At 40.9% G+C, this 20,821-nt stretch overlaps 1 protein-coding gene across 2 annotated transcripts in view; it reads left to right on the top strand.

The window, feature by feature from the left end:
• The window catches only part of LOC138198344 (protein kinase C beta type-like), a 99,540-nt gene extending 78,719 nt beyond the window's left edge, over positions 1 to 20,821 (top strand). The window contains exons 16-17 of one of the 2 annotated variants that reach the window (XM_069149715.1): positions 292 to 432; positions 17,008 to 20,821. In XM_069149715.1, the coding sequence (XP_069005816.1) occupies positions 292 to 432; positions 17,008 to 17,163 (297 nt within the window). In that variant the 3' untranslated portion in view covers positions 17,164 to 20,821. Of the gene's footprint in view, positions 1 to 291; positions 433 to 3,880; positions 8,728 to 17,007 lie in introns of those variants that run through there. The other variant, XM_069149714.1, reaches the window with a different exon arrangement.

The raw sequence follows: 20,821 nt of genomic DNA, 5'->3' as shown, positions 1-20,821 counted from the left end.
ATGTGTCTTCAGATCAGGATGGGAGAAGGAGATAGTGAAGGAAAAATGGATGGTTGTAAATAAAAAGATAGGGCTATTTAAGAAACAAAAAGATGCGAGAAAAGAAAGTGGTAGTGAGCAAAAACAAAATTTGATGGGTGCAAATATGCAAACCGTAAAGAATAGACAGAAGAGAATAGAGTACAGAAGAAGAAAAGGGACAAAGCTCTGCTCTACAAGGCAGGAAAGGTTTGAATGAGGACAAGAAGGAGTGACAGACAGTAATCCTCTCTCTTCTCCCTGTCTGTCCAGCTGATGACGAAGCATCCAGCAAAACGGCTGGGCTGTGGTCCAGAGGGGGAGAGAGACATCAGAGAGCACAGCTTCTTCCGCTACATGGACTGGGAGAAAGTGGAGAACAAGGAGGTGCAGCCACCTTTCAAACCCAGAGCTGTAAGTGTGACCCCACTGAACCCGACGTGACCGCAAATAAGGGTGCTGCTCACTGACCGGAGTTTGTGGTTATAAAGTCCCGGCGAAGTATCCGCTGAGAGCGACGTGGATGGTCGTGGGTGCAGAACAAATTTTACACCTCTTCCCTTCTTTCTTTCTAACGTCCTCTATTTCCTGTTGGACACCCATCTCTGTCTTTATTCTTCTCACTTGTTTCTGTCTGATGTTTCTGTCTCTTTCCCCTCCTCTGTATGGGACAATGCACACAGGTAAGTGAGGAAATGATGGTGACGATGATGATGGTGGTGCTGAGGAATGTGTGGCGATGAGGGCAGAGCTGGTGGTGATGATGATGATGATGATGATGCCTGAAATGTTGAGGCGGAAGATGTTAATGAGACAGGTGCAGTGACGAATGAGGGCCGGAGGAGGAAGACGTTCAATACTGGTGACAGCTTTGAATGTACGTACATTCATCCACACTTAAAACTGGTGTCTGCAGGTTGGTGCAGTTGTGGTCCATGTCCTGAGAGGCTTTTTGTCTTTTTGTCTTCACCGGGTTCGACTGAGTTTACACTGAACCTCCAGGGAATAATGTCCACGACTGCACAGTTTCAGCTAAAGTGACCTAAAACAACTGTGTTTGTGTTTTTGTTTGCTGGACGACAAAATGAGTTTGATCATAGCGAGAGTCAGAATGATGTCATGTAATACTCACACACACACACGCACACACGTATACACAACGTGTACACACACTCACGCAGCCTTAGGCCACACCGCTGCTGAAGAATTTTTATGCAGCTTTCTCGGCCCACTGGGGCTTTGCACGCACGCGTGTGTGTGTGCGTGTGCGTGTGCGTGCGCGTGTGCATTGTTATATACATGTATATTTCCTCATGTGCGACAGAGGTCACCGTTCAGACCTTGCTGCTTGAACACTGAGGTGTGTATCTGCAGAGTCTCCTCTGATGAGACTGTGAACATATGTTGTCTGATCCTCTCGCTACTTTTTCTCTCCTTCTGTATTCATCTCTTCTTTCTGTTTGATCTCGTCTTTCTAACATCCTTCACCACCCTGTCACTCACTCCTTCTCTCTCTTCCTGTCTTTCTTCTAACTCAGAGATTTTGTGTTTACGCCACGTAAAAGTTTAGGCTTCACTTTAGCATCTGAATGTGGTTTATTGATGCTTCGTGGTGCTATGTTATCAGACTAATTTTATGCTGCTGTGTTATTTCAAGGAAGGTCTCGCTTTATTTCTAAATTAAAAACCACCTTTTTTTTTTTTTTTCTAAGTTATGCTGTTTCTGTACGGGTAGTTGTTTATGAAGGATGTGTGATGCTTTCAAAGTCGGAAGTGTCTGCTCGCTTTGGTTAGACGTTCACTTCCTGTTCCTGTTCTTGATGACTGTCTGTTTGTGGTTTTATATGCTGTGGATGCCTTTGAAGAATCTTGTTTGATGGTTGAGCTCAGGAGCTTTTGAATGTGTGAGTGACTTGACAGACCAACTACCAGACGGACCGACCGACTGACTGATTAATTCCTTCATCCAAAAGATAAAAATGTTCATGTCATTACCTTGAACTTTCATTTAAACTTGCTGTAAACGTACTGCTCACTGTGCAGCCATTTTCATTCACCTGTCCTTTCAGCAGTCGATTGTCAGCCTATCTATGGTGTCATCCATCCATCCACCAACTGGTTCACTGTTGCTGTGCATCAACACATCTGTCCTTCCATCTACACATTTTATTCTCTGTGTTCACATTTTTTGTGTGTATGTTTCTGTTTATTTGCACGCTCGGGGGCCCAGTCTCAAATCAAACCTGTCCTGGAGTGCGCTACAAAAACTTCAAACAGTACAACAGCAGAAAACGACATCAAAATATCATCAACACATATGAACCGCTTCGTCTTTTGGGAATCTGAGATCTGTCTGACTCGAGAACTTTTGTTTGCCACAAAACAATTAGATTACCACTTTATTTTTACTAAAGGAGCATTCTACCAAAACAGACCCAGTTGTATTCCTGTTGACTTTTGTTCCTCTCTCAAATGAGACATTTTGTACAAGATTGATTTCCAGATCCTTCTAAACCATGTGGCTGTTTTTTTTATTTCCCTTTGTATCAACTTGGTCCAATCTGGTTCCCCAAACAGGTTAAAACAAATGCAAGTAATTAGCTACAAATACTATTTGACCCTGGTGTATTTCTCATTTCATATTATTTCCCCAAACTATAAACAGTCTGGCTTAATTTCATTTGGTTTTCCGAGTTACAGAGATTTAATGAGTTTGTAGTTTTCCTCTGGGTGATGTTGTCAGAGGACACTGAATCCTTGTTGTGTTAATTAAAGCTCAGTGCAGTGATGGAGATGGGAAAAAAAAGGAATAGCTCAGCCCAAAGTCCCTGTGAGGCATACTGTCGGGAAAATATAGTTTTCAAGTTAATAACTTGTTTTATGTACTTAGACGGACGCACATCTCGGGGGGATATAAGTTCTTTTTTGGGTTCCCAGTGGTCAGAAGTAGCAAATGAAGTGGACTGAAATTAACAATGACTTCTTTTATTTCAAATTGCTTCTTGAGAAAACAAAATTCTACCTAATGTGAATTGTACAGTTGTCTGAGATTATTTCATTCACTTTTTTGTAAGCACGAAGATAACCGAGAGTCTGATTGGAGACAGAATATCTGTGATGGATACAGAATATCTTGAAATTTATTGAAATAATTTGAGCATTATTCACACAAATATCTACTGCTCTTTTGGATCCAATCTGATTGTCTGATTTAGTTGATCATATCTCAGTAGATCTCCACTGCTACAGCCTATAATTACCTCACAATCACACTAATACTCATCTCGATGCTTTGTGCCTCCAACTTTTATTTTGAAATCCTGGTTAATTCCGAGTCTTTTAACCATAAAATCGACATAAAATATCCGTGAGAAAAACAACTTTTGGTGGAAATGCTCTTTATTAAAAAGTTCTATCTCAAAGCATTACGCTTCTGTGATCGCTAATTTAACGGAGTGCACTGCCACGGGATGTTTGAGACTTCAGTGACCTCCTGCTTGAAATTTGAGTTGAATATGCTTCAAATATTTGAAAAAGCAAAGCATTACCTGAGGCGTGCTTTCTTTACTGTATCATCTCCTGAGAGTGATATTCTTGTATCACTTCTGAGGCAATAACAAATTGTATTTTATCCACCACTAATGGACAGTTAAATCAAGCACGCCCCGAGTGCTGCCTCTTATTCAGATATTTGAAACCATGATGTCATCTCACACCCTGGTTCAACCTACCATTCCTCCCTCTTTTGTTTTCCTCTCCTTCTTCTTCCATCCATTCCTGTCCATCCCCCACCCCCACCCCTTCCCAATCCACCCCCTCCCTTCCTCCCGAACTCCATCCCTCTCCTCGCCCTCCTTAACAGTGCGGACGGGATGCCGAGAACTTTGACCGTTTTTTCACGCGCCACCCGCCAGTGCTGACCCCTCCCGATGAGGAAGTGATTCAAAACTTGGACCAAGACGAGTTCCAGGGATTCTCCTTTATCAACCCAGAGTTCCCAGGAACTGCTGCCACCACCACCACTGACACCGAGCAGGCTTGATTTCAGCTCATGCACGGACACATGGACACACACACACACACACACACACACACACACACACACACACACACACACACACTCACACAAACATTTACATAATCTTTTTCTCCATTATTAACCTTACGTACCCTGAAATCTACACTCAGAAATACATATTAACTTCAGATTTTCTGGGAAATATTTGTGTTGTCACAGTTATCAAGAAGCCATTAAACTGATTGAGCTTTGAATACACAGATTAGTTGTTCACACTGTTGCAACTTGGAGGATGTGTTGGCCCCTATCTGATTGCATGTACTGTAGTAGAAATGCAAAGTTAAAAATAGAAGTTGAGGTAATTGCGTTTTTTTATAAACCTGCTTATATGTAATTCAATTATTGCTACAACTCAGTAAGATACACCATACAGTATGGCAGCAACTTTGTCTTAGCATTGCTTCTGAGAGGCTTATCACTATAAACCAGTGCAGTGTAGTAGAATAGTATGCATGATACAGTAAATAACATTTGTAGGGAAACAAGAAGCATCTGATTCGCCACAAGCTTTTTTGAATCGGACTTATTTTGCATCTTGGGTGATTTTTCAACTCGTGTTGCTTGCAGTGTGAACAAAGAGTTTGTGTTTAATTTACCATGTCTAATCAGAATACGATTTGGAAATTAACTGGGACCTTTTAACATTCATAAATTATCACATTTAAAATGAGGGAGAAAAATGTTTGGATAATTAAAGCAGCATTTTTGCATCATAAAAGAGTAATTAAACGGAAGCAAATTTATTTATTTATTAAAAAATTGACAACCAAACTACAGAATATCAATAAGTCATGATTACCCCAGCCCACACAAATACACAACTGCAACACCTCCTGTGTAACATAGCTTCAGCATCCCATGTTAGGATTTTTATTTGGGTGGAAATTGTGATTTAACTTTTCTTTTTCTTCATTCCTCGGCTTTTCCAGTGCATTTTGGTTAGGCCTGCAACTCTAGTGTGCTTTTTAATGAGTGTATAATAATAATAATAATAATACTAGTGTCTGTATGTTTATCCTTATCTTAGCTAAAACTGGAATGCTTGACAAACATGCATGAGTTTCTATATCATAGAAGAATAGCCCTGAAACTTGTCTCCCAACTGCATTTTAGCATCTTATCTTACGGGGTATTATTTTATCCAATAAGCCTGATATTGTCCAATCAGATCTGCACCACAAATATCTGATTTCCTGCCCGTGTATTTGCTGCCCATCACTGGCTCATAGTGGTAAAATGCTGTTGGGAAATGTAGTCTTCATAGCGGGTTTGAGTCAGTTAAATGCATAGGTAATACTATTTCTTATACTCTGAACTGATATCTGTTATTTAGTATCTACGCAATGAAAGAGACGAGCAGTTAGTTTCTTTGTGTTTTACAAAAGCATGATTCCAATACCTGGGCGCTTGTTTACAGTGTGTGTGTGTGTGTGTGTGTGTGTGTGTGTGTGTGTGTGTGTGTGTGTGTGTGTGCGTGTGCACATGTGTATTTCATGTGTGTATGTATGTGTGTGAAAGAGGACTGTGTAGTTTTATATGTGTGTCCATACTGCCTTCCCAGCGCCTTGCCTGGCCGTGTGTTTACGTTAGTTCGTACTGTGGATGTCGGCACCCCCCTTCATATCGAGCAGTATTAGAATGATCCACTTTATTTCCAACCAGCAGCTCCACAAGACAACCAGTCCTAAATGTTGGGTTTGAATCAACACTGACAACAAATCCACCCCGTAGAGTCCCTGGAAAGCAACACCTCAGAACCACGGATGGTTTGCAGGTTGAGATCTATGGGCTGAAAATCTAAACCGGGCCCAGGTCCCTGCTTTTAAAATGCAGGTTAAGTACCTGAGCCTTTCATAAAGGTACTAGGCCTAGAAAAAGCTTCTTTGATAGAAAAGAGAACAGCAACAGAAGAACAGACCAAATTATCAGGTAGCCCTGCAGTTTGGATCTAGGTTTTCCGAAGTAGGATTTGATGCCCGGCTCACTGTGATTGGTGCTTTTCTGTGCGCGCAATAAGAGTTTCCATCCTAACTACAGCTGCAGGAGATGTGGACACAGGTTAAAGCTCGGCCTCCTGAAGCAGGAAAATATCTGTGTGTGTTTTTCGTCTTTTGTTTTCCCTAACTAGCAATAATCCTGCTGACAGGAATACAGAACTGGTGGTTCGAACTGGAAGTGATTTACATACAGAGGCGATGAAGTTATTAGTGTAGGCCTGCTCAACTCAGCCAGAGAGAAGTGTGGGTACTTTACATACTTGGTGCAGTTAACATCATCGAAATTTCTTTATCACAGAGGGGGGAGTTTTTTTTCTGCAAAGTGGGCACATTAACATCCTGGTTCAGTGGTGTTTATCAGTAATATTCTACATGTGCAACTGAAGAAGTCCATTTGGTTAAATTTGCTGGGAGAAATTAGAGGTTTTCATGGGTCCACCTAGTTCTGAAGACTCGACCAGTTAGATTGGACGGGTCTTGTTTTACTTCCTTAGGTATCAAGTCTGTGTGATCATATGTCTAATCCGATAAATGAATCCAAGCATTCGATCAGCCATGATCAATCACCACGGGAGAAAATATTCTAGGGAATCGGTAAAGATTAAAACCAGTAAATGAAAATTACCTTTTGAATTTGATTTACAAATATTATCTTGTGTCTTTCAATCACCTGGTTAGCTACAGAATGTTTTATTGTTGGTGCAAGAGGAGGCATTTGTTTCTCGAAATTAGTCTTTAAAGAATTTTTTTTTTTTTTAAATTGCATTGGCATTAGTTTCTTTGACTCTACATATCTTCTTAGGACATTATTATTAAAGTATGTTGTTGTTCAGTCAGGTCCGCTTGTTTATTGATAGTACTATATGTTTCTGCCTGTGTTAGTATTCACTCTCTATGTTAGGTCTAATTATCCTCCTGTGTAACCGGATCAGGTCTGACTGTGTATTGATCCCCTTCAGATCGGATCTTTCTGTTTTGAAAATAATTTGAGCACTCAGGGTTTGGGTCAGTCTGTCATGGTTCAGGTTCAGATCCGGTCCATCGTTTTGTACCCATGAACACCTCTAGTGGGAAAACTAATTCACATGACGGAATAACAGGACCTGACAGGCATGGGAGTGAAAATGGTTACTGCTTGCATGTCCACTGACAAGATATCGGAAAGAAATCAGGATAATGAAGATAAGTGACATCTTAGAATATCTTTGGAAGTGACTATAAGTTAATAATGGATCAATGTAGAGGACAACAACACTTCAAAACTGTCTGATAACTATAATCACGTACACTTTGGCTACCATCCGACAGACAGACCGTCTAAGTTAAAAGAAAGAGACCATTTTTTGCTCGATTTTTTCTTTTTGCAGTAAGACAGATGATAACATGTTTTCATGGCCTTTATTGGCTTTGTTACTGAATACTTTCACCCACAGCCACCTATTATGCACTTAATAGGAACATGTAAGGTCACTTTTGGAGACAGGCCTGTTGAGCTTAAGTAACTTCACATCTTGATTGAGTTAAAGATGCCCTACAATGGTAATCTAGTTTTCAACCTTGTTAACATGTCAGTGTGGTGTTCTTTTATGCTACGGGTCAAAATAAGCAGTCAACATCATAGCATTTCCACTTTGCAACTCCAGTGCGCCAATGACAGTCTCAAACAAACAGATTCAGACAGCCAGAGTTTCATGCATCACATGCCTAAGGAACCAATCCTGTCAACTTGTGGGGCGGGATTTTCCAATTCATTGAGCTGCAGGCGAGTGGTGGAGGGGTGGGTGGAGATAGAGGCGGAGACTGTTTGCCTATTCATAGATCTGTGTGTACAGAATGAAGGCAAAGGTGTAGCGTTACATCTAAAACTACTAAATATGTACTTTTGATTGACAGAGTTGAGCTGGTTTAATCAATGCCAGGGGACGGGCTTTAACAAAAGTTATACATCTGCATAAGGTTGGTCCTGTTGAAGATCTCTAGTCTTATAACTGCTGGTGAGTTCAGCAATGAAGAGCAGTTTTACTGTTGTCTCATTTCATCCTCAGCTATGAGTGTGAAAATAAATCCATCTGTTGTGTTTTTATGACTTGATGATGTAAACCTACAGTCTGTATCCACTGTCTGTGTTGTATTTCCATTGTCAGTATTTACTTCAGTCATCGTCTCTTTAATTCTAGCAGCAACAACAAATACACACATATACATATATAAAAACATATATTACTGTGTCAAATGATAACTACACATGTGGTCAGTATTGTAAAGGAGAAGAGGTGGACAGGTCGTACTACAGGATTGGTGTTTTTGTTTTTGATTCCTTCTTGCTGAAGGAGACCCAAAACAAACTCTGCATGAAAAAAAAAAAAAAAAAGCTTTTGTTTTACCTTTTTATTAGTTAGGATTTATATACATTTAACATATTAGGGTGATCCATATTTTCTGTCAGCATTGCTTCAAAAGTGTGATCCAAGCTACTGTTACGTGCGCTGTGTGTGAAAATACATTTACAGTATATCTGAAGAAGAAGAAGAAAAAAAGAGGAAAAAATGCTTTTCACAATGCTTTCCATGTGCCAAATTTTTTTTGTTTTTCCAAGAAAAGCAGACATACCTAAAATAAAGAATTTAAAAGATGTGTTAGAGGATGTTTGTTGTGTTTTCAACTGTTTGAATGTGCTTCAGGAAATGTCTGTAGTCGCTGTGGGGTTCTCTCTGCTTCCAATTTCTTTTTATTTTAGCCTTCATTCGCTCGCTCTTAATTCATCCCATTCTCATACAAACACACACACACATACACACACACACACTGTTGCTGTCCATGGAGTATAAACTGATTTGATGGTAATATAAAATAAGGAGGCGATAGAGGACAGTGAGAGAGAGAGAGAAAGAAAAGCAGGTGAGAAGAAAGAGAGATTAGAATGATGGAAGGTGACAGACAGGGAGGTTTCTGAGCAACTGGAAGGAAGAAAGAATAAGAGATGAAAGAGAAGAAGAGGGAAGCGATGAACAACGATGACGGGAGGTGAGGAGAAGAGGAAAAATAGGAATTACGAAGGGGACAGTGGTGAGGAGGAAAAGTATGGAGGGAGGGGACGAGGAGGCAAAGCGAGGCTCTGTGAAGCGAGGCATGCAGCTACGACAGGCTGTGCATATTTCATGGCTGCCACTTATCATAAGAGCCTTTCCCTGATGGGGGAAGCGTAGGTCTGATGACTTCAAGGAAATAACATGCAGAACACGGCCTACATACACACAGCCCTGCTGAGCCACTCAGCCGCTTCTCGCCACCTCTAAAGCTGCTCACAATCCACTGTAGTCGAGCCTCCGCTGCTGCTGCTGCTCCGACGAGCTGCACATTTACTTTTAATAACTGTATCTTGCACCATTTACTACTACCCCTAGTGCATTATTATGTTAACAAGTTTGGAAACAAACGACACACAGTGGTTGTGACTTACCTAAGCCGTGAAGCAAAATCTACAACGTACCAATCATCCACCTGGAACGCTTCAATCTGTGTCCGTAGAACTGGTGAAAGAGATTGAAAATGCTGGGTTCACAAATAGCAAGGTACTTTGCTGTGAGTGTCCATCCAGAAAATGCTCATAAATAATGACTATTCTTTAGTATCTAACAAAGCTCAGCCACGTCCCGCCTAAGCTGGCTATTACTTTTTTGCCCAGGCCTGATTCACACTGAACACACACAATGAGTACAATTAGAAAATGTGACATTTAAAACATGTACTTTTGGACCACTTTAGAAAAAAAAAAAAAAAAAATGTCATGACCCTGAATTATTTGGACCCCAACATCACCTCTGTATTTATCATGACTGTATATAATTTATAACATGCAGTTGTAACCTTCTGCAGGTCTATCAGGCAACCTTCTGATTTGTACAAGCACATATATCACTTTTACGCAGTGGCATTAAAGCACGCTGGATCAGTCAGCAGTCTGTGCAATGAAAGATGTTGATTCATGTTTAAAGCAGAATGAAGTACTTTTTAAAAAAAAATTTATTACAGTGTTTCCTCTACATAAACAGGTATAATGTTGTTTTCCTAAAATGATAAAGGGTCTCTCTTCAGGTAAAGAGTTTAAGTAGTTTGGACATTAAGGCAAATCCCCTCAATCCTTCTCTTGCACAGAGTTAGATGACAAGATCGATTCCACTCTGGTATCCGTCCTTTAAATACGAAGCCGGAGCCAGCAGTGAGCTAGGTTAGCATTAACATCGGATACAATGAGAAAAAGCTACTTCAAATCTAATCAAATCATTCTCACTCATTAACATGTTATATCTATATTGTTGAATCCAGGCAGTAAAGTAGCGAGAACAAGACAATTTGTTTTCACTTTCCGATGTAGAGGTGCACGTAGGAACAAATCTTCATCGGCACTTCTGCGAAATTTTGGCAATTTAGCCCAAAATGATTACTCTTGGGTACAGTGCTTGTTTGGCTTTGTTGAATTGAACTAACCATTTCAACTATCTACAGAGTGAGCAAACTGAGCTGATGACAGTTCATGTGTTCACTCAGGCTGGCGATATACTGTACTATAGTTGTCTTTAATTATGATGGCTGCCTCGCCTATCCCGCATCTGTTTTGGACCGTCAGTTGAGCACATCCTTGGAAATTAACGAGTTCACAAGATGCAATAAGCCCATGGTACTATAATGGCCGTATGTGCATGTGACAGGGTCTGTCCTGCTTTGCAGACTTTTGAAAACTAGAGCCTGTCAATTTGTGGGACGAAGGTGCAGGACGAGGGATAAAGATGCTGTGCAGTCCCACACAAAGTGGGACGCCGTGCTCACCCCAACTGAGGTGCTTTAGGTTGGTGATACAACCTCGCAACTTGTTGCACTGCCATGTTTCTACAGTAAACCACAAACGGACAAACCGAACAGTAGCAGTACAGAGGGGCTTTGGAGTTTTTTCCACGGGTTTATGCATACATACATATATACATATATACATATATACTTGGAAGGAGAGGGTTAATATTTGTTGCAATTTTCACCCTCTCCACTAGATGCCACTAAATCCTACGTGCTGCTTTTAAGGAAACTAGAAATGGTCTGTAATACTGAGTACGAAACGTTATTAGTAGCAGGTAGACTATAGATCCGAAGACTCACATCCAAGGAAATAGGAGGAAAGAGTCAGTTTTGCTTCAACCTCTGTCGTGAAACAAATTCCATTCAGTGAAACACATTGTTGTGATAAAAATATTACGTATAGTTTAGTGTTGAAGAATAATGTCTTCCTGTTGCTTTGGCCAACAACCTGAGCAGATGACACACCCCACATCCCTCTTTGTTAACTGTATACTAACGCTGTAGTGCAGCTGTATTTTATGCAAATTTATTATAAAGCAATTCAGACTCTGTGTAACAGTAAGTTCCAGCACATAAGCTGTATAAAGTTTGTATTGGAGTGGATGTAATAGCCAGTGTACACAGTAAGCCGCAGCACTGCTGGAGTGTGTGTGATAATTAATTCCAAATGTTGCGGCCCCCAAATTAAAGCCAGTGGCTTCAGCACAAAGCATCCTGCGCTTATCAGCCCAAAACAGGTCAGCGTTCGATACCGCCTTTCATTCACCCTCCTCTCCTCTTCACCTCCCCTTTCCTCTGTGCCTCCCACTCTCCCCGCATCCTCAGCTGACATCGGCTCGTCTCCCGCTAATCCTCTCGTTACTGAAAAGAGATGGGATGAGAGAAAGAGAGAGAGAGAGAGAGAGAGAGAGAGAGAGAGAGGTGGAGGGGAGTTGAGGCAGGGAGGAAGAGGAGAAGCAGAGGAAGAGAGGGAAGGGAGGTGTAAAGAGGCAAAGACTAAATTGAAGACTGGGAGTCATGTTTCTCTATTAAAGCCACTGCCTCTGGAACACAGTGATGTGAAAAATAATTGTGTGTGTTTGCCCTAATGCCATCTTGTGTTCTGAGCCTTTTATCTGTGCATCTATACCAAGGGCCACTGATATTTATCTCACCCTCTGTCCTTTGCTGCATCTCTTTTCCTAATTTTTTCTCTCTCCATATCTCTGTCTCTGCCTCGCAGCATTAACTGCAAGTGAAGCGTGCTGAGATGGAACACATTATGAGCTGGCCTACATGGCTGGCAGCTGTGTGTGTGTGTGTGTGTGTGTGTGTGTGTGTGTGTGTGTGTGTGTGTGTGTGTGTGTGTGTGTGTGTGTGTGTGTGTGTGTGTGTGTGTGTGTGTGTGTGTGTGTGTGCGCACAGTTTTCTGAAATGTACACAGTGGACCATTTTCAAGGTTTTGTGACTATAAACACACACTGACACATTTGTGCTTGTGTGTCCAGTCAGATACATGATCAAAATTGCATTGACAGTTAGCATTTAATGATACAATACGCCATATTCAACCAACACATAGATACCAACCCCGTATATCAGAATTACACACCGCCCTGTCCCGATAGCCTGGCTCCTCCAGACTATTGCTCACAGCTTCAGTTTTCGTCACCTCGATTAGCCTCCGGATACACTGCTAGAATTAGCGTTCACTCAGCAACTCTGAAGGGCGGACCAATCAGCGACCAGTGTCGGTGGTTAGATGCATTTGTCCCGCCCCTCGGTAATCAATGTGTAAAATATTCTTGGTAACTTAGACGATAAGTCTGTCGTAGGCAGGTTACAGAGCATCCGTTTACCAATCACAGTGACTATAGTACCCTTACCACCCGTGGATGTGGATGATCCACATAAAAAAAAATAAAGAAGTATTGTTCATGTAGGCTACCGCAGTGACCTCAGTAGTTTTAGTATTATACTGTGGATGGAAGAGGTTGAATAAAACCAAATCTGACCTTGATAAAAAAAAAAAAAAAAGACACGTCTGATATCCTCTATGGAAAGTGAATAACACTTCATCCATATGAGTGTCGTACCAACCTCTCTGAGAGGAGGCACTCCAGCAGATATCATGGCCAGGGAACGTGAGGTGGATCTGGGCCAGCTGTGGCAAGCTTGTCCCTGTGGATGGAGGGAGCGCCTCTCAGGCCGTGGGAGAGTTGGCAGATGAAGGTAGGAGATGCAACTCTGGTTTGTGGTTTCTGTGAGCTCTCCTGTCCCTCTCTGTCCTCCTACGCTGCTGAACCCACCACCCTCTCCCTCTCTCTTCTCAAACTGTCCAAACAGAAATGTGTTGTTGTGTTCAAAGCTTGTATCTACATTCTGCCTTTTGAAGTGTTGGACTTTGCTGGATTCTGTCTCCTTCTTTCTTCACCTCCGTCCTTCCTCTTCCTCATGTTGTGATTTGGACTGTGGCTTCAGTGTTGTCCAGATGTACATGCTGTCTGACACTCGGACTCTTGACTTCATGGATGTGTTCGATAAATCACTGGTTTCCCTCGCTGTCTGTTCACACAAAATATTTATGGCTGAGGATTTTCCGAGATTGTTTGTGCCCTGTGAGATTTTCTCTGTGACTGCTGCTTTCTTGGTGATGTGAATATTTATGTGTTTTATTCTGTCCATTTCCTACTCTTCCTCTGTGTTGCTTTTCGTATCCCCCTGTGTTTACTATGAATTACCTTTCTGTCTATTTATCCACGGTGTTCTGAAATTATGTCGTAATCAATGGCAATATTTTCTTCCTGGTTATTTGGTGTCCCCAAATACACTCACTCTGCGTATAAATTCATATTTTTATATGTGTGAGAATCAGTTACTTATTAAACATTTGGTAGTCTTAACACATACATAAATACATAGGCCTACAATAATTGATTTGTCAAGAATGACATGCTAGCATAGGTCTAACGTGCAAATTTTGATTATAAGACTGTTTCAGCCCAATATCACAGCAAATTGTGTAATGCACACGTCTGTCCTGGCGTTGATGTCGGAAAAACGCCAACGTGAACACAGGCAGGTTACGTGGTAGAAGTCACGGCACAAAAGTCTCTTGATGGAGGTAATGATACAGTACAAATCTGCTGAAATTCAGGAGGTAGTCCAGTGGTGTATGTCACAAACTTTCTCCCAGGAAGATTGATTCAAGTCTGGGAGGTGAAAAGGTGGGTTTGTTTTGTTTGGGTTTTTTTTGTTGTTGTTTTTTTATTCCTAACTGTAACCGCATAGTTTTCCCCTGACCCTAAGGTTTTTTTTTTTTTTTTTTTTTTTTTTTATTAGTCCTAACCATGTGGGTTTCAACATGGTTTTGTTTTCCTAAAACAAGTGACTCTGATACGTCTCACTAAGCAAAGGCGTGACACTGACACCCTCCCCTCTAGTGGATACGTATGTGTATTACACGCTATGCCGGGTTGGACTGTTTATTGTAACAACAGTCATGTAAAAATGCAAAACTGAGGATCACACAATAGGCTGATTAGATCAAGTTAAAGTTGAGACAATTCTCATTTCACTAAAATATTAACCAACTGTGTCACTGAGTGTTTGCATGCTCTTGTGTTCCTAATACAGTATTTGTTTCTGGTGCATCTCAGCAAACAAACGAGGCTGGATTTTTTTTTTTTTTGTGAGTTAGAAGTTCTCAGTGACTTTGATGAAAGTTAAAAATGGCCACATTTGGGATAAAGTGTACTAAAGTCTGTAATGTGCTGGCTCTGGCTATGCTTCTCTCCACGCCTGTTCTCTGGCGAACATCCTACAAGCCATAGTCGGCACCCACCGCTATGTGTGTGTGTGTGTGTGTGTGTGTGTGTGTGTGTGTGTGTGTGTGTGTGTGTGTGTGTGAGTAAATACCGTCTTCCCCTTGGTGTTTGCTCTTATACAGAGAGCTTCACAGTTCCATGAGTGCATATAGCATGCTGAGCCCCAATAATCCCCAATCCACCATGTGAGTGTGTCAGTGTCAGTGTGCGTGAATCAAATGGCAGCCGCTCTCTTTTACCGCATCTTTTTTTTTTACGCCCCTCCCCCACTCGCTAACGTACACTCCTCCATCTTTAACAGCCTGTTCGCTCTTTTCTTTCCACTGTGAGCCAAGCAGTGCATTAACAATTCCCTGCCCCAGAGAAACCCTGTACTACTACTACTACTACTACTACTACTACTAAACGCACACACACACGCACACACACAGAAATCCCTCACCTCCTACACAAAGTCACAGTTGGCGTTGCCTGTACTCCAGTCTCTCAAGTCCATCCCCTTCCTCTCTTGATTTTCCGTTTGTCGTTTAGCACCTTTCTCTCGTCCTTCTGTTGGAGTGCTGACTCCCCTCGGCTCCTCCTTTACTTTATAAACTATCCCATCATGTCCTTCAATGTCTTTTTGTTTTCCCCTTTGATTAGGATGGACTGCCTGCTGCCATTTTGAAACCTTTGTTGTACCTGATTCTTTCTCTGGGAAAGAGATATTTCACTTCCTATCATTTTGTCAGATGTTACATGTAGCATGCCAATATGAACAAATCCTTCCCACATAAAGTTTGAGCCTTGACAACAAATAGCTGAATACGAAGGGGTCGCTGTAGCAAGGACAGGACCAGAGGAGGGTGCTCTGATTGTTATTCCTCTACGACGACAACAGCCGGAGGCATCCTGTTTTCACGCTGGCCGTACGTCAGTATGTCTTATGAATATGAATGTGATATCTCAGGAACGCCTTGAGGGAATTTCTTCAAATTTGGTACAAATGCTCATTTGGTCCCCAAGATTAACTGATTCATTTGGTTAGTCAAAGATCAAAGGTCAAGGTCACTGCGATCTTATATCTATCCCATTCTCACTAATGTGATATCTCAGGAACAGAGGGATTTTTTTTTTTTCAAATTTGGAACAATCTTTCACATAGACCTCAGGATGAACTGATGAGACTTTAGTGGTCAAAGGTCACTCCAGACCTCCAGACCTCACAAAACATGATTTAAGCCACAACTCGAGAAATAATACTCGAATTGAGTCATTTCACACAAATGACTAACAGGATTAAATGTTTGTCATTTTGTATCCAAAAGGTCAAAGGTCAACTTCACTGTGACATTATAATGTTCTGCAAAAATGCTTTTTTTAACTCAGGAACACATCCACATTTTACAATTTGTAGTTTCTTTGCAGCAACGTCCATATTTAAAGCATTGTCTACTGGCATGGGTACAACTCTGTTCAATCAGCTTTATTGGACGAATTCCTTCTAAGTCTTCACTACATAGGTTATAATGGATATGAACAGACAGGTTGGCAGAGGCATAGGACCACGAGGCAGTAACTCTAGTTCAGTGAGGAAACTCCAGAAGAACTACATTTTATCTTGTCAGGTGGTGGTAAGCCATCTGCACTCTTCTGTAACTGCCACAGTGGACTGAAGAAGACAGATACAGTTTTTGCGATATAAAGATGATGTTAAAAATGACCTTGGCTTCTGAGACCTAACTAGAAAGATTGGATTTTCAGGTTCATGAAGAGTGACAGGAAATAAAACAAAAGGCTTCTGAATAAAGGCAAACAATTCACTTCATATGCGGTGTGGTCTGTGGTATGCTATTGACGGCACACATTATCCTCCATTGTCAAATAATGCATTTGTATTAGAAACAATACCATAAACGACCGATTTCCTGCTGCTGACATTGCCTGGGATTGTGATGGATTTTGAAGGTACACCTAATATCTTGGAAATGAAATTAACCATCATGTTTGCTTTTCTTTTTCAATCAGCAAAAGGAGGTCCAAGTACAGCCACAAATTATAGATACTTCAAAAGCTAGTTTTTTGTCAAGAAACAGAGAAAAGTTGAAATATGAACAAATATGAACCTGGACTCTAAGTTGACAATCCACTGTAAGGTGTTTAACAGCAGTGCTTTTTCTTCTCCCTTCCAATCCATCCCACTCTCCTCCAATCATTGTTTATCTCCTCCCTCCCATCACACCCTCTCACCTTCACAATCTCTTAACGCCACTTGCAGAAAACCCGTCGAGACACCTGTAACTTTGACAAGGAGTTCACCAAGATGCCGGTGGATTTGACGCCGACAGACAAGCTGGTCATCATGAATCTGGACCAGGACGAGTTCCTCGGCTTTTCCTACACCAACCCCGAATACATGGCTCCTGAAAATTAACACACACTCATGGACTGGTGGAAACTCGGGGTTTCAGAGCAAATAGGAAGGCAAACTAGGTATACGATTACAGTTACTTTGTGTGTGTGCAGTGAATGTCTGCTTTCCAATTAGGTCACACTGGGGGGTTTTCCAATACTTGAGCCCAAGAAAGTCATCACCACAGCAAACATGCACAAAACACTGGATACCAAAGATCCACAAAAGTCCATGGTGTCAAAATCTACTGTTTGTGCATGTGTGACATGATTAGATTTATGGAGAGAATATAAACTTCATAAAACCAAAACTGCCAATTTATACAGGATATAATCGATTATAATGATATGGGAAGCACAGACTATACCACTCCACTTAGAATTTGGTTTGCTGCTCCATTTATGACATTAATCTGCTTCAATCCTGCAGCAAGCCTCTCACTATTTTTAGTTTGCTTTAAGTGAAGTATTGTAATAATTTTTCTCATGGTATTTCACAAGTTTCAGTGCACCATTGTGACATCTAAAATGTGACAAAGACTAATCATCGAATACTGTCCGGGATACCAGAATTCGCTGCGACTGGGGTGTGATTGTCCTGGTACTGTTAAAATGGCTGCCGTTGGTGAGTAATGATGAAAGGAGTCCATTTTTTAAGTCTGGCACAGTCTCTCATTGTCCCAGTTTCTAGTCTTGTCCCCTCCCTGTCCACACACGGCCAAATGGGACCAAGAGCTGCAAAGCACACAGGAAATGTACATTTGATGTTTATAGATTACAAACTGGTGTGTCATGATGTTCGCTGTGTAAAGTTTTATATACTCTAATGTTCTTGTCTCTTTGTAAAAATGTATAGGAGGAAACCTTTATAACTCTATCTAGTCGTATCAGTGGAATCTTCTGCAGTCATTTAATGTAAGTGTGGGAAACCGAGGCCGTGCGCTGCAGCCTTTTCCTGCACCGGTAGCCATCTTGACATGCACCATGAACAGCACTGCCTACCGCTTTCACTTGTGCGTATGACCATTGTTCCCCGGTCTCAACCAGCCCGTACGCTGTCATGAGTTGCACTGTGGAAGCGCTGACACACTTAGACTGAGGGTCTCACACTGGGCCATCACAGAGGAATATCACTAATGAGCAAACTTCACAGCCTGTCAAACCTCTTCGTCCTTCTTTTCCCTCCTTTTCTTTATTTGGCTCTTGCCTTTTTCATTTCTCCCTCCTCCCAATCTCCCCGTTGACTTTCATTTTTTTATTTTTTTGTTTTGGCTCTAAGCCGTATTCCTGACAAGGCCTCGGCGGGAGCCTGGTGTGACGTGGTGTCACAGGGTTGGCAATGCAGCAGTCACCAGTGGAGCATGCACACATACACACATGCAGATGTGCACACAGTGAAGCACGAGCAGCTTTGACAACCCCCAAGTGTGTAATTTCACAAACAGCAATAATAACAACAGCAACGCTGCTTTTCTCATTTTGCACCTACTTTCTCAAATCGATTCGCGTATGTGTGTGTTGGTGTTGTGTTTGTGTGCATAAACATTTGTGCATATATAGATAATTGTCCATATGATAGAATATTTGAACATGTGTGTGTGTGTGTGTGTGTGTGTGTGTGTGTGTGTGTGTGTGTGCCTGAATGTGTGTGTGTAGCTCAACTAAATGAAGCCAATTATTTCAAATTCAACTGAATTTCAGGAAATCTGCCTTCTAGCTTCGAACCACATTACACTGGTTGTAATGCCAACCAACTCTGTGTACTATACACACACATACACACACACACACACAAACAGCCATACAGTCCGATCCATGACTGAGGGTTGGAATTATTAGGTGAAGCGTAACAAGGCGGACAATGACTGTGAAACGTTCGCTCCTGGAGGCACACGAGACATATACTGTAGGTCCATTGCACAGGCCTAGATTTTTTTTCTCCTTCTTTAATCAGCATACACCCTCATGCATACTATATAACGTACATACGCCTATTGTATATAAATATATATATATGCACAAAACCATTCCTAAGTCTTTCACCTTTGGGGAAGTTGTGCTCTGCAGTCTTTTTGTTCTGTTTAGATGTTGTACAGTGAAAAATACATCAAGTACAATCTGTGTTTTGGCCTTTTTCAAATATAGAGCTGTACATTGCTCTGGTCAAGGGTATTAATATCTCTTAATATCGATCACACTGAATCTTAATATCTGCTATTGAGAATCATAGGCCCTGAAAAGCGTTCAAAAGCACTAGACAGCTGCCTGTTCGTATGACTGAGTTAATGGATGAGTGTCACTGTACGTGCATGTGACACAGATATGTTGAGTACTGTACAATTTAATATACTGTAGGTCTTTTTCTTTTCTTTAACTCTAATAAGAAGTTTCTCTTTTCTGGCAAAGACATAAGCTAACCGCCTAAACATCACCTGACAACTTGTTTATCTTCATGTGAAGCTTTTTTCTTCGCATAAAATAATCATCAGCCAGTATGTGGTTATGTTTGGTGTTAGAAATTAAAGTTCAGGACAAAGAAGAATTATGCTATGCATGCATGTGATGATCTCGCTCTCTTTCATATCTTGATCCATATATGGATTTATTCTATATTAAGTGTTGGACTGGTGTGTGATACTAATTACTTTATTAGACATTAATAGGGTTTATGTTACTTATTTATGAAAAAAGTATGTCTCATGCCATTGCTTCCTATTTAATAAGTATATGTTCTGCTTTATTTGTACATATATAAATATTTTTCAATAGGGGTAAGAGTCTTCCATTTCCATAGTTGCATTTGTACAAATGTGATGTGTTTAAGGGTAAAACTTAAGTAGAAAATGTGAAAATAAAGCAGAAAAACATCTGTGTGACTGAAATATAATGACACTTTAAATCAAACTGTTCCTGTTTCATGATCTAATCATGCAGTTTTACAGGTCCTGCAGGGTGGATGTTATTGGCCTAAAAGGGTCCTCCCTCCTTCCCTCTGTTTTTTCTTTCCGACCTTTTCTTTGATCACGCCTTTCCATCTGTCATTTTTCGTTCTGACCTTTCTCTCTCCTTCTTCCCCTCTTCCTCTCCCACTCAGATTCCTCATTTTCTTTCCTCTTGACCTTTCTCCATTTCTATGGGCTGATTTTCTTTAATTTTCTTCTCTTCTCTTCTCTTCTCTTCTCTTCTCTTCTCTTCTCTTTTCTTCTCTTCTCTTCTCTTCTCTTCTCTTCTCTTCTCTTCTCTTCTCTTCTCTTCTCTTCTCTTCTCTTCTCTTCTCTTCTCTTCTCTTCTCTTCTCTTCTCTTCTACTTCATTCTCTTCTCATTATCGCAGAGATATATAATACAGTTTCGCTTTATATTTCTCATGCTTTTCCCTCGCAGTTTGTAGCTTTTCCGAGGCTACTTGACAGTAAACTTGACATATGATGAGGTAATGTTCAATTCAAATTTGATGGCGGCCTTTTGAACTTTAGTTTGCTTCGATTTTAGCTGAGTTTACATGCTAAACAACCAGTCATATAACAATATGCTGAAGATTATTTTCAGTTTTTAAACGCAAAGAACAGCAAAGATACTGCAAGAGAAGAATACAAATGTGTTTTGTGAGATAGTTCACTGATAAGAAAATCTGTATTGTGATGTTTTCAATTGTAGAATAATAAATCTTGTTGAAAAATCA

This window comes from Embiotoca jacksoni, unplaced genomic scaffold (genome assembly GCF_022577435.1).
Source record: "Embiotoca jacksoni isolate LCO1_2020_lvr unplaced genomic scaffold, fEmbJac1.0.p SCAF_15, whole genome shotgun sequence".
In the NCBI taxonomy this organism is placed as follows: domain Eukaryota; kingdom Metazoa; phylum Chordata; class Actinopteri; family Embiotocidae; genus Embiotoca; species Embiotoca jacksoni.
The sequence above is the reverse complement of the archived record's forward strand: the minus strand, read 5'-3'. Positions and strand labels throughout refer to the sequence as shown.